At 34.6% G+C, this 14,905-nt stretch overlaps 1 protein-coding gene across 6 annotated transcripts in view; it reads left to right on the top strand.

Moving 5' to 3' along the window:
• Ankrd28 (ankyrin repeat domain 28) overlaps positions 1-14,905 on the top strand; it is a 156,371-nt gene that overhangs the window by 73,866 nt on the left and 67,600 nt on the right. For all 6 annotated transcript variants that reach the window (XM_020176983.2, XM_074043859.1, XM_074043860.1 and 3 more), the window contains 2 exons: positions 2,237-2,315; positions 13,457-13,527. In XM_020176983.2, coding sequence (XP_020032572.1) covers positions 2,237-2,315; positions 13,457-13,527 — 150 coding nt within the window. The remainder of the gene's footprint in view (positions 1-2,236; positions 2,316-13,456; positions 13,528-14,905) is intronic.

Here is a 14,905-nt window from a genome sequence, read left to right on the forward strand (position 1 = left end):
CCCGCATCCTCGCCAACACCTGTTGTTGGTGGTGTTGCTGATGATGGCTATTCTAACAGGGGTGAGGTGGAATCTTAGCGTGGTTTTAATTTGCATTTCCTTTATTGCCAGAGATGGTGAGCATTTTTTCATGTGTTTTCTGGCCATTAAACAAAGAGTTGTGGTGACAAACACATCTTGCTCTTGACAAGCACACACCCTATTATGGGTGCAAAATTGCATGTGTTTGTTAGTGGAAGACTACTAGTCAAAATACTTAGTGTGCCAAAATCATTATTCATTTTACTCAGGAAACCAAGTATTCTTGGTTAATTATATGAGTCACTAAATGAAGATTGATTAATAGCTTCTTGTGTTCCATAATTTTAGGTAACCATTGAGGGACATCGTTTCCAGCATTTTGCTTGTAACAATATGCTTAATTGTTCATTCTATACACATGAAGAAATTTCTTCATCTTACTTGAAATGGAATTACTTTATAATGGGATAGTCATTTTCTTTCATTTTAATGCCATTTTGCTGAAGGAAATATTAAATATTTTATTGCCTAATTTTCAGAATTTAAGTATAGTTAAGTAAAATGTGATCTATAAGTTTTTTTTCTTTGAAAATTAACAAGTTTCCCCTTTTTCTTCAGTTTGATTTGTAAGGAGGAAAATTACATTCGTATGAGTCATAAAATACATTAGTAGGATTTAAGGTACTGAATCATAGAATTCCAGACATCCCTCACACATAAATGACTCACTTTCTATGTTGTTACACTGTGTGTGTGATCTATCCTGTGCAATAGATGTTTCTCAATTTGACTGAGTTTCATCATATTTAAACATTAGGGAATTTTGCTGTATTAATGAGTAACACTGAAAAGCCTAGGCTAAGAATACTGTTTAAATTAGTACTCACTCTGTATAAATCCTTATATTTTAGTGTTAGTGAGATATTTCTTTGTTAGCTTTTTCAGCAGCTAACAAAGTAGGTTTCAGTGTTGAGTAATTTCTTTGCAGTCCATTCTGCTTCCTGGGGCATATGAGTTTTTTTCTCTCAATTGGTTGTAAATTTAAAAATAAGTATTTCTAAGTGAATAGTTTTTTTGCAGCCAAATCAGTAGTACGCCATTGTAATTTTAAGTGAGTTGTATTAATTAAAAGTCCCTGCTTGAGGGCTGATAAAGTGGCTCAAGTTGTAGGGTGCCTTCTTAGCAAGGGCACGTACCTGAGATCAACCCCCCAGTACCAAATAAATAAGTAATAAATGTATCAATCAATCAGTCTCTGAGATCTTGGTTTCTCCAACTGGAGAACAGTTGTTTTGGAGGTGGAAGTCCATGAAACAACACGCTAAATGTAATTTCCCTTCCTAGAGGAAAATTTGGAAGAATATGTGTTCTTTACATTATATTTATACATGTGTGTATTTTGGATATGAAAGTAAAAACAGCAAGAATATTATGAAAAACTTTAAAGAATAATTCCAGTCCCCAAAGATATTTTCTGTTTGTGCCACAGTGAGTATTCCTCTGGAAACATTTTGATAAGCAAATTTGGTGGTTGTTAAGGTTTGTGTTTATTTAAGTCAACAGTTCTAATCTGTGAATTTGTGGAATACACTGACAAAAAATAAAAGAGGAGTATCTAAAAGAAATTTGGCCAATCCTCATATAAGCATCTTTAGTCAAAAAAAGTCTTAAGAAACTATTTCTTTGTCATCTAGATTTTTATTCTTTTTGATTGTCCCTTATCCAAAATGCTTAGAACCAGAATGTTTCAGGTTTCGGATTTTAAAATACTTACATATAAATTATGACATTTCTTGGGGATGAGACCCAAGTTTAATCATGAGATTCATTTTTGTTTCACATGCATCTTATACCCATAGACTTCTGAAGGTGATTTTATAAAACATTTTTTTTTAATTTTGTGCATGAAACGAGGTTTCTTGACATAGGATTTCCACTTTTGGTGTTATGTCAGCACTCAAAAAGTTTTGGGATTTCACACAGTCCAGATTTTCAAAATAGGTGCATTCAACCCCAACTACTATTTTAAGGCCCTCAAAACATTTTTAAGGCCTTTTTTTTTTTAGCAAGGAAATACCCTATGTTTTATTATTTGGATGGACCTACAGAGTAGACTAGTCTTGGAAATAATAAGTTGACAGTTTTTCTTCATTTAAACTGTATTAAAGTTAACCTTATTTTAAAATTGATCTTCTATCTTTCCTTCTTGTCACAGGACAATGAAAAGAGAACCCCATTACATGCTGCTGCCTATCTTGGAGATGCAGAAATCATTGAACTGCTTATTTTATCTGGTAAGGTAACCTCTGTGTAATCATCACTATATGTATTTGTCATAATTAATGTTTCTCAAGCATATTTGACTATTTACTGCATAACCTGGTTCTTCATAATTACTTTATAAACTTAAATCTATTTATTTATTCAGTCTACAAATTCTGATCAGATAACCTGTTCTGAGTTGTTTTTAGAGGACCTATCTGGCAAGCATGAGGTCCTGAGTTCAAACCCCAGTATGGCAAAAACAAAAACAAAAGAACAGAACAAAGAGTGTTGCCCTTGTGGAGTTTATATTTTGAGAAAGAAAAATAGGCAATACATACAAATAACTTTTATAGTATGAGAGAAGATGAAGTGCTATGGAAAAATGTAAAAGTAGATTCGCGTAATAGGGGTGAATAAGTGTTATAAAAGTTATTATATAGAATATTCATAACAGATCTCATTGAACAGAGTTACTAGGAGACAATTGCATTTCTCCAAAGGGAGTTAATGGTTGCTCAGACCAAGTGCAGCAGAGTAGGAAGTAAGAAAGAGTCTGATTATACACATATTTTTCAGGCAGTGCCAGCAGGATTTCTGACTTTTTGAAGGTCTTTAAAATGCTTTTAAAGAAGTATGCTTTATTTCTTGGTTTCTTCTAGATTATTCAAGTCTTTTATGATATGAAATACTAGAAGTTGTTAAATAGCTCCTATGTGATCGGAGTGCCTATGGTCCTAAAACAGGCAGTCATACAGAGCTTAGAAATATTTTTGTTACAGCCAGATTATTATAATGATGTTTATTTTAAAAAGGATGCATTTAGTTGAGTTTATATTTTTTTCTTTTTGCAGTACTGGGGATTCAATTCTAACCATTGAACCCAGAGCCTCAAACATACTAGGCAGGCATGGTTTCTACCATTTGAACCATGCCCTCTGCTATTTTATTTGTATTATATTTTTGAGATAGGGTCTCTCTAACTTTGCCTGGGTTGACCTCGACCTCAAACTCAACAATCCTTCTGTTTCCAGCTCCCAAGTAGCTGGGATCACAGGTGTGTGCCACCATTCCTGGCTTGAATTGATCTTGTATTGCCAGATTGCATAGATACATGCATAATGAAATTGGAGTAGTGTCATTCCTTTGACATTTTAGTTAGGTACAGAAGAGTTGAGAGAGAAAAAATTTGTGTGGAGATCTCATTAAATAGTAGCTCTCTTAGAATTTTTCCATGATAAATTCATAAAATTTTTTAAATCTGGTTTTTTTATAACATTCTATATGATTATGTAGAATTAAATGTGGTTAGGCATAGATCTGGCTAATATTGTTAGTTTCTTTATGACTTACATATTTGATGTACTTCCTTGAAGTTACCTGTTCATCTGTGGATGCTTGCTCACTAGTTTTTAGCTAAAAGTTGTTAGAGTTAAGAACTAAGGACTTTCAAGAGAAAAAAAATCCTATTTAAAAATTCATTTTAACTGAGGTATCTTCTCTTTAATAATATAAGGCAGTAGGTCTTATATTTGGTCATAAACATTGTTCAAGAAAGTTTCTCGTTTTTTGTTGAAAAATGTGCTGGAAACAGTATAGTTTCATTTTATTTTAATGTCTAGGGCTTTTGGTAAGAACTCTACTGCTGTGATTTTAACTTTAACATAGAATTCTGTTTGTTTTCATTTTATCATAAACATTTGATTCAACATGGAATGGTTGCCTCACCCCACTTTTCATTTTAAGAACTAGGATAAGCTTTTCAAAAAGCTCAAGGTTGACTCACTCCTTTCCTTTTAAAAGTAAATACTTGCAGTAAGGATTTTTAGTGACTTGTAGAACACTGACTTTTTGGTCTTTGTAAGTATGAGCCTCTTGAGTGTAATAGTACCAGACATCAGCTTCACAATAAGCATTTGAGAGAATATATAAAATTAACCATGGACATGTATAAAAAGCTGCTTCATCTTGCCTTTGAAAAGTGCTTTTAACATTCTACTGTATCAGTTTCATGATAGCTGTTTTGCAAAGGAAAAATAAAGTTGTAAATAATTTATTCACAGTTGTAAGAATAAAAATTTGTTTTACCTTGGCCTAAAGGCTGTGTGTATATCATTTCCCCATCATTAATTTGTTGTTCTGACTTTAATTTCTGCTGCTTTTATTTTTGCTTTCTCCGCTCCGTACCACTGAACTTCTTTCTTACACTTCTGGCTGTTTATAGTGTTGTTTCCTCAGCCTCAAACCTTCTTTTCTAAGATAAATGACTTAACTCTCTCACCTTTTTCATGGTTTTACTAAAATGACACCTCATCAGTGAGACCTTTTCTTTATACTTCTACTACCTTCACCACCAGCTCCTCTCTCCTGTGTTCTTTTTTTTCCTAGTACTTAATGTTGTCTGACTTCTTTTTAAAATTATGCTTCTTTCTTGTCATTCTCTCCCCACTAAAATGTAAAGTCCAACAAGGCAAAGAAGTTAATCTGCTTTGTTTCCCTAACATTTATTCACAGTATTTGTTTATTTTTCTCAATATTTATTCATGTCTTCTCAATGTCTTTTTAAAAATTTCATTCTACTTTAATGGAATTGTACAATGTCCTGTGTGAAATATACCAAGTTAGTTTTTATTTATTTTTCTTAATTAGATCCTAACTAGCAACTCTGAAGAGAAACAAAGACTAAGAAAGACCTTGAATTGTAGTCACAGGAAACAAATCATTTGCTTTTCCTTTCCACTTATCTGATCTCCTCCAACCCTGTACTCATACTCCATCCCACTTCTCCATTCATACTTAAAAGACATGGGAAATTGAGAATAAAATTTAAACAAATTTCTGAGAAAGAGACAAGAGCCTAAGCATGTATTACCGTAGCCATACATTTATTCAGCAAGTACTGCTGGCCTACTATATCTGCAGGTTCCCTGTTTGTAGATTTAGCAAATTGTTCAGTGAAAATACTTTAAAAAAATTGTTTACACTGAACATGTACAGACTTTTTAAAAATCAGCATTCCCTAAACAATACAGTATAACAACTATTACATAACTTTTTTGTTTGTTTGATGGTTCTAGGGTTTGAACTCAGGAACTCACAGTTGCTAGGCAGGTGCCCTACCACTCGAGCCACTCTGCCAGCCTTTTTGTTTTTTAATGGGTTGGTTATTTTTGAGGTAGAGTCTCCCTTTTTTCCTGAGCTGCCCCCAAACCTTGATCCTCCTGATCTCTGCCGCCTGAGTAGCTAGGATTACAGGCATGAGCCACAGGCACCCAGTTCTGTTTACATAGCTTTTACATTGTGCTAGATATTATAAGTATTCTGGAAATGATTTAAAGTACACAGGGAGTCATATGCAATATCATACCATTTTACATGGGGCACTTGAGCATCTGCAGATTTTGGTGTCCATGGTTGGGATAGCGTCATGGTGGTTGGGAACCAAATCCCTTTATTTATGAAAGGACTATTATTTTGAAGGGACTAGTTTATATTCACTCTGAGCCTATTACATATTTAGCACTGTTCTAGGTATCTTAATTAAATCACCTCATTTGCTTCTTCACAGTTAATAAAACTTACATTTTTCCCATTCTTCAGACAAGGAAGGTGGGCATGCTCAGAGGCTGAGCAAATCCCAAAAGACCATAAAAGTTGTAAGGACTGGAGCCAGGACTTGAACCTAGAGATCCTGTGCCCTTTATACCATCTGCATACCAGCTGTACTGTCTCTCATGGCAACACATGGCCTGGTTTATTTCTTTATTTTCATTCATTTATAAGAAGAACACTGAGGTTCTAGTTTAATTTTTAAAAAAATCTAACCTTTGGTTTTATTTCAACTAATTTTACTCCAAACCCATTTTTTTTAAATAATTTAATGTATTTTTTTATTGAGTAATTGTAAACTTTCTAGTAATCATAGTATAAAAAGGATAATGAAAAACATGGCTATTAAGGACATTTTATTTAACTCTTAAATGTTAACACTTAATCAATATAGAAATTATTAATGAGGCATTTTACTTCAGTGTAAACTATAATCATACATTTTAATATGTACTAGCCACATTTCTAGGGCTTAATAATCACATGCAACTTCCGAGAGTAGACAATAAAGTCATATTGAATGCGGTGATTTTTGTTTTGATTTATCTCTCTGGCCAGTTTGTGAGGACCCATCTCCATAAATAACCAGAGCAGATATGGATTGGAGGTGTGGCTCAAGCAGTAGAGCACCTGCTTTGCAAGCATAAAGCCCTGAGTTCAAACCCTGGTCCCACCAAAAATAAAAAAATTGTCCCCTACCAATTTTGATATCAAATCACTCTCTGAAATAATAAGAGACTTGTCTATGAGGGACAAATGAACTAATCTAGAAAGACAAAGATTGAAAGAAAACAGACTCCATGTTCTTTTTATAAATGAATCAAGTGCATTCTTTATTTAACAGATTCTAGAATCAAGAAACAAGACTTTAAAGCCCACCTCCAGAAATTGAACAAATAGTAAACCCTCATATAATTTACAGACTATTTTTATGGACCCAGAATTTGAAATCAGGGCTGTGGACATGAATGATTCTAATTTGGACCTCAGCAAACATGACATTCAAATTGAATTCAGTTAGAAACCATAAAGAAGCTGTACAGAACCTTGTAATTGCATGTATGCAGTTGTCCCTGCTTATCTGTGGTTTTGCTTTCTAGAGTTATCCAGCGTCAACTATAGTCATAAAATGTAAAATGTAAAATTCCAGAATAAACAATTTGTTACTTTTAAATTTCATGATTTTCTCAGTGACACAATGAATGTTGACCTATGCCATCCCACTGAAGACATATATCATTGCTTGGTCCAGAGTATCTATTACTCACTTAGTAGCATCTCAACTATCAGATGTACTGTCTCAATACTGTCTATGAGTGTTCAAGCAATCCTTATTTTACTTAATAATGGCTTCAAAGTACACAGTAGTGATGCTGGCAACTTGGCTATGCCAAAAGATGCTCTAAGAAAGGTGCAAACCAGGTGTGGTGACACACACCAGTAATCTAAGCACTCAGGAGATTAAGAAAGGAGGATCATGAGCTTGAAGTCTGTTTGGGCTGCACAGTAAGACCTGTCTCAAAAACAAAGCAAGCAAACAAACAAAACAAAAAGGTATATGTATATAGACATAGTGTGAATATGCACTTTCAGTTTTGAAATTGAGATTTTTATTTCATTTATATCTTCCATTAAATACTTGACTGTCCATGTGTCTTTCTGCCAATATTACTTAAGATAGATCTTCATCTGTTTTTATAAACTTTTCTCTGATTATAATTTTGAGTATATAATCTAGTTCATAATACATCTTATTTCTTTCAACTGTATTTCTCTCAGTTTATCCTTCTCCATATATTGTTGCCTTACTCCTGTGCTGGATCCATTCAGATTATGCTTGGCTATGTAATAGCTGTTTGTTAAAGAGTAAAGGGAGTTGTGAGCATTAGTTAGCTTTGTTTCTTGAAATCAAGCGTGTGTGTGTCATCGTGGCTCCCCCCTCCCCCCGCCCCAGCGGAATTGTGTCCTTTATTGATGTACTACAAGCAGTTGAGCAACTCAGAAGTTCTTCAGTTTGGTAGGCTATTAGGCAGTGATCTGGTGATTGGCTGTTAGCCTCCATCATCTCTACCTGTATGAAAAATAATGACATTGCCTGCCGAGGCCCTTCTTTAGCATTGCCCAGCTTGTTGTTTTGTGGTGTGAGGTTATACAGCCAGCTCTGGGTTATCTAAAAGATTATTAGGGATTTTAGGACACATACAGGACAGAGAAAGGAACACATGGACATGCACACGAATATGCCCTCTTAGTGGACTCAGTAACATTCCCAAGATGTGAAGAAGCTTCACTTGACCAAGTGTCCTTTCTCACTCTGGTACATGTTTTCCTATAATTGGTAAAAATTCTTCATATTTTGGTTTTAACTATTTCCTTGTTGAAGATGGTATTTCTTCATATTATTTTATATTTCAGTAAACTGTTTTAGGGTAAAACTCCTCTTTTAAATTTGCAGTCCATGCACTGGAGGTGTGGCTCAAGTGGTAGAGTGCCTGTCTAGTAAGCATAAGGCACTGAGTACAATGCCCACTATCACCAAATTTACAGTCCAGAATTAAATTCATTAGTTGTAACCGCAAGACTTGTGAGTGACGGGAGCCAGAATTCAGGTCCAGACAATCCGACTATAGAATCAATGTTGTTAACTCTGCCATAATCCCTTCCCTGTGTCTACTGTACTGTACCCCCTTCACAGTTTAGAATTCTGTAGTTTGCATTGTCATAGCTTTTACTAAAAAACTATTGTAAGGACTAAATTTTCTGACCCTTCAGGAACAGATAGGTTTTTTGGTAGCTACAATTTTATGCTTCCATTCAAAATCATATGTTTAGCAGACTGCTTTCAGTGTGTATTAGTTCATTAAATGACTACATTGTGGAAGGCATTAGTCAAAAATTTTTGGCCTTTTGTGGAAAATAATCTTTAGTGAGGAAATAGGAATCTGATGATTCTGGCATTGGGAATTAGACCTAAAGTGTGAGTGCCTCGAAAGCCTGCAATTCTGGTGTGTTGATTTTCTAGGGTGACCTGGTACCACAAATCAGAAGTTTAAACAAACAGAATCTTATTTCCTCACAGTTCTGGAGGCTAGAAGTCTGAGATCAATGTGTTAACAGGGTTGGTTCCTTCTGAAGGCCATTTAGGGAAGGATCTGTCTAGGCCTCTCTCTTTGGCTTATAAATAGCTGCTGCCTTCTTCTGTTTTCACTCTGTTCATATCTGTGTCCAGATTTTTTTGTTATTGTAAGTAACACTAGATTTGGTCCCACCCTAAGGACCTCCTTTAAAGTTAAGTACCTTGAATATAATTAATTTAAAGATCTTATCTCCAAAAAAGTAGCATTCTGATTTGGGGTTAGGACTTCAGTTTCTGAGTTATTGGGGAGACACAGTTCAGCCCACAATAGCTGAACTCTTAAAAAATATACATATGTTAAAAGATAGCACACTCTTAAAAGACATACCCACACACATATACACACACAAACACACACACACAAATGCAGTACCTGTTTTTGTTTTGTTGTTTTTAGCTTTTCAGATGGAAATGTAATTGTTTTTTGCTCATTCCACTCTAACCTGAAAACAGAATCCCAAAGTTTTGGCACTGCTTTTGATAGGCAGCCAAAGAAAGCATCATCGTTCACGGTTTTGGAAGAGGAATGAAAGTTCTCAGCTTCTGGCCCAGTTCACACTGGATATGGACTGTCTCCTCTATGACTTAAAAGCAAAACAGAAAACAATTCTCTATAAATACAGGTTTGGGAAAATGATTAGTGAGTCTAATTGTAATTAACAAAAACACATGTGAAAATAGAAATAACCTTAGTACTACCTTCAATCAAGTGCTTAGCCTAAATGAGAGGCAGGCAAACTTTCTATAAAAGGTTAGATAGTATTTTGCAGGCCATACGGACCAGGGTAGCTACTAAAAGTGTATTACACTGTAAAAGCTACATATTTAATGCTTAAATGAATAAACACAGCTGTATTCCAGCAAAAGTTTACAAATTAGGCAGCCGACAGCCTGTGGGCCATGGTTGAAAGCTCCTTGGCATAATTATAAAGATGCTATCTCATATGTGTAATGTTAAAGTAGAGCAAGGTGTCCATTCAGGCTGCTGTGATGGACTACCATAGACCAGGTGTCTTATAAATAACAGAAATTTATCTCATTTTTGAAGCCTGGGAAGATCATAGCACAAGTAGATTTGGTATATAGTAAGGGCCCACTTCCTTGTCTGTACACTGTTTTTTGGGTTTTTTTCACTGTAACCTCACATGGCAGAAGGGTTGAGGGAGTTCTCTTAGACCTCTTTTATGAGGACAGTAATCTGATTCATGAGGGCTCTGCTGTCATGACCTAATTACCTCCCAAAGACTCCATCTCCTAATACTATCACATTGGAGTTAGGATTTCAGGATATGAATTTTAGGGGAACACATTTAGACCACTCTACAAGATATTTTGTAAGTATGATACTGTATGCTGAGTGTTTCAAAATAGAATATTAATTTAAAATGGATCACTAGGATCCATTTTATACCTTATTTTATAGGTAATCAAAGTTCAGAAATCAAAGTTGGTGTCAGAACTTGATGACTGATCAGATATAAAGCAGGTAAGTTAGCTGTCTTGCAGAATGACACTTGGATACCCTGATTGGAATTGTTGATTATAGAATTCACTTCATAGAGTACCTTACGTTGTTTAAACCTGGGGCCCATTCTCACCCCAAAACCCCATTTGTTCTTGTTCTTTCTCTCCATCCTGGTAGGAGGCGGGTATTATAATTAACAAAATGAAAGTCCAGGCTCCAAAGATAGCCCACAGTCCCACAGGCTACTGGTCACAAAGCCATTATTAGGTCACAGGTCTCCTTGCACTAACCTTGACTATCCTCACAACTACAGACCTCTTTCCAGCTGCATTGCTGTCTAGAGCCCAAAATGCAATGAGTAAATTACTATTTTTTATTTTTTTAATTTCATTTAAAAATTGCTTTATCTCCAGATATGCTAGAAATTTATTCTGGATATCTCCCCTCAAGTAACTTTTCTTTTAAAAAAACAAAACAAAACAAAAAACCTCATCCTGCATGATGATACATGCCTGAGGATCATGAATTTGAGACCCTATGTAAAAAACAAAGGTGCTATTGTTTCAGAGTATACTTTTATATGAGTGAATTATTATTAAAATATTGGGTTAGTGGAAGCCGGTTAGCCGAAATTCTCTTTATAATCTGTGCTGTCAAATAGGGACAAACTTGTTTAAGGTGATTCTGCAGTTGATTTTTGCTTCTGTTATTTAATATAAGAGGTCATACCACACCTCTAACTTGGAAAGATGAATGTGAAATGCACATATTAAGTATAGGCTCTGGCTACTCATTTAAGAAAAAATTTAGTTAATATGCATGAATTTGTGGGAGTAGATCAAAAATATATTAATTTTCCAATTGTCTGAACATCTTTGATTTAATGAAATGTGCTTCTGGCATTTAAAGTGTTTTCTGTAAATACTGGTTTATAATATTCATCAGTGGCATCTTTAAAATGCAGTTTTTTTTCTCCAATAATGGGGATTGAACACCTTAGGACCTCGCACTTGCTAGTCAAACACTCTACCACTTGACCCATCCTGTCACCCTTTTTGTTTTATGGTTTCCTTTCAGGTATGGTCTCAAATCACCTTTGTTTGGGCTGACCTTGAACTGAGATCCTGTCTCTGTCTCGAGAAGCTAGGGTTACAGCATTTTACACACACACACACACACACACACACACACACACACACACACACACACACACACACACACACACACACACACCCCCCCCCAGCTTAAGGTTGTTATAACAGAGCATAGTTGAATTCTTGCCCTCCATCATTCTCATTTATCCCCTCTCTCCCCATTCCAGGAATAGTTTCAACAGGTCTCATTTATCCATTTTTCATTATCCATTTTTCATACATGAGTACATAATATTCCTACCATATTCACAAACTCCTTCACCCTTTCCTTATATCTCCCCGCCCAAGACAGGACCTGTTTTACCTTCCTGTTCTCCATTTTTATCAAGACATTTTTGTTTGTTTAAGCTAGCTGTACAAGGAGTTTCATTACGACATTTCCATTTATATATGTATTATAACTCAAATTAGCTCATCACCTCTATTTTTTTTCTTTTCTTTTTGGTGGTGTTGTTGGTAGAGATGCTGGGGATTTTTCTCCTTTCTGCCTTACTCCCCTTCTTCTGCTGATTTCAGCAGGCTTAAATATTCTATATGCATTCTTGTATAGGAAGTACATCAACCATATTCACCCTCTTAACTTCCTTCTTTTACCCTCCCTCTCCAATTAGTGACCTCCTGTTACCTGACCTGGTTTTTATAATATTGCTTGTATTTGTATTGGGCCTATATTCTACACATTAGAGAAAACATGTGGCCTTTTACTTTTTGAACCTGGCTAACTTCACTTATGATGTTCTCCAGTTCCCTCTATTTACCTGCAAATAGAGAACTCAACTACTCACAATTTTAACTGCTACATTTGTGGGTGTTTCCCATACCTCCATTTTACTTTATTTCCCATTATGTACAAAGCTTTTATATCTGCCTCTAACATTGTGTGTACTAAATTTGTTTATTATATGCTAATCCTTATAACAAGGTATAAAGAAGTGTTTTGCAGATGAAGGTTCGAAGGGATCACACAACTAGTAAGGATATAGCTAATGATTATTAGAGCAATAACATGAAGTCGTTGTACTTGATTAGCCCCTGGACCTCACATTCAAAACACAGAAATAATGTAAACATCAGGAGATAAGAGTTCTGGCAGCAGTTGACTCTGATCTGATACTATTCACTATGCCAGTATTTCACCATCTAGGAAATAAAGAATTAGCTAGGATTTTATTTATAAAGCTAGGATGATTCATAGAACAGGACCTGTTGGCTGGCTTCCAGAGCCAGACTGGTTTTCCTCTACTTTTTTTTTAAATCTTAGGTATAACCAAGAAAGACATACAGGTTGATTCATTTTTTAATTTTTTTTCTTAGTCTGTACCATTGTTTACATTTTATACAATAACCATATAGTACCAATGTGTTTTTAATAGCTTATAGTACTATTTTGGTATATTAATTCATGGCATGATATATTCAGTAGTAAAGTAATGTAATGAAGACTTTAAAATAATCTATGATTTATCTCTGAGTAGTTTTGTGTTCACTTTTGTAAGTATTTGAGTTATTAACCCATATTCTAAAGTGGCGTCTGATTTTTTTTTTCTTGGTTATGCTCTGTATAAAGGTGGCTTTTCTAGTTTAAATATAAAATAATGTTTCATATTTAATGAAAAGCTAATACATCATTGAATAATTGTATCAATTTAAAAGAATAATTTTGTTTTGTAATTTAAGGGTAATTTATTGGCAGAAAGTATAACACTCTTGATTGTTACTTATCCAATTTGGAATACATACAACTTTAGGAAATTTGTTTAAAATATTCATGTAAATTATTTCAATTTTATTTTTTTCTTCTTGTTCCAGGAGCTAGAGTTAATGCCAAAGACAGCAAATGGTTGACACCTTTACACAGAGCAGTTGCATCTTGTAGTGAGGTATGATATTTCTCTTAGTAAATATATTGTATATTAAAAAAAAATTCAGTAGACCTGTGTGAGTCCATATTCAAAATCTGTGTTTTCAAAAGAAGGAGAAAACTACTGAAATATCTAGATTGGTCACTTTACTTCAGAATTTGTATAATCCAAGCTAATTGTTGCATGTCTCCTTTTGTATGTAATACCTCTTAGTATGAACTAAAAGAGAGTAGAAAACCTTATAATTTTTCTGTCTTATACAGTCCTTTTCAGGGCTTTTCTCTACTGGCTCACAATAGCCTATTGTAAATGTTCTGCTAACTATAATCAAGAAATAATCTCACCAGTGTGTAATGAATAATTTTAAAATATTTAATCAAATATAAGTTAGTTTCAAAACTATTGCTTGATGCACATTCTACCAGTTTAAAATGTAGCCTTAAAATATATAACGTTTTTCACATAGAAGAATAGTTCCTTTTTGTTTACAACCCTATATGTTGTTTGCTCATCTATATAACTTGAACATTTTAGAGAATGTTCTCTACTTGGAAAATATTTTTTATGTCTCTCATATCTTCTAGTTCTCATGATGTCTTTAGGGATAGATGTTTTGAGGTAGCTAAAAACTATTCCACTGGCACAAACCCACACCATCTCTTACGGGTCATTTTACTGTTTTGTAAAGTACATTAGATGCGTTTCTAAAGTGCATTGTATAAAGCATCCTTTTTCTTTAACATTTTTTGTTGTACAAAATAACAAATAGTTTAAAATGTGAAAGTATGTGATTGTAAAAATTACTGTTAACCTAGTGTTTTTTCCATTTTTCAAATTGTGAGCAATAAGGAAACAACTCCTAAGAATAACTACTACTCCTATCATGGGATCAGGTAGTCCTGGAAAAGGAAAGACAACTCTAATGCCTCAAGAAAAACTGAGAGAGCTCTTGCCTCTTTGTTCTTCTTTGATTTCTCATCATAAACTGTATCTTGAACCCCGAACAAGAGCTAGCAGTGTGAGAGAGAGAGAGAGAGAGAGAAGTATCAGGGAAGAGTGACTGGAAGGGATAACAAACCCTGCTATGTGACAGAGGCAGCATGTTAGTTAGGAGAAAGAGGGAGGCAATACTGACTACCCTGGAGCACACAATCTGATTCTGTTCTAGGTCATTGATATGCAAATAACACTTCAGCATTTTAGCTGTGCTATGTTTCTTTTGACAAAAAGTAGTTAAGGTAAATATTACTTTATTGGAACTTATTAATGTTAGTAATACCTACTTTTCTTACGACTCTTGTGAATATGGCTATTAAATAGCGTTTTTCCAGATTAAGTCATCAGAAGGTACACTTTGTATATTTGCTGAGGTTGTAAAAATGTGGCTGTTCCATGA

The sequence above is a fragment of the Castor canadensis genome, chromosome 10 (genome assembly GCF_047511655.1).
Source record: "Castor canadensis chromosome 10, mCasCan1.hap1v2, whole genome shotgun sequence".
Lineage (NCBI taxonomy): Eukaryota > Metazoa > Chordata > Mammalia > Rodentia > Castoridae > Castor > Castor canadensis.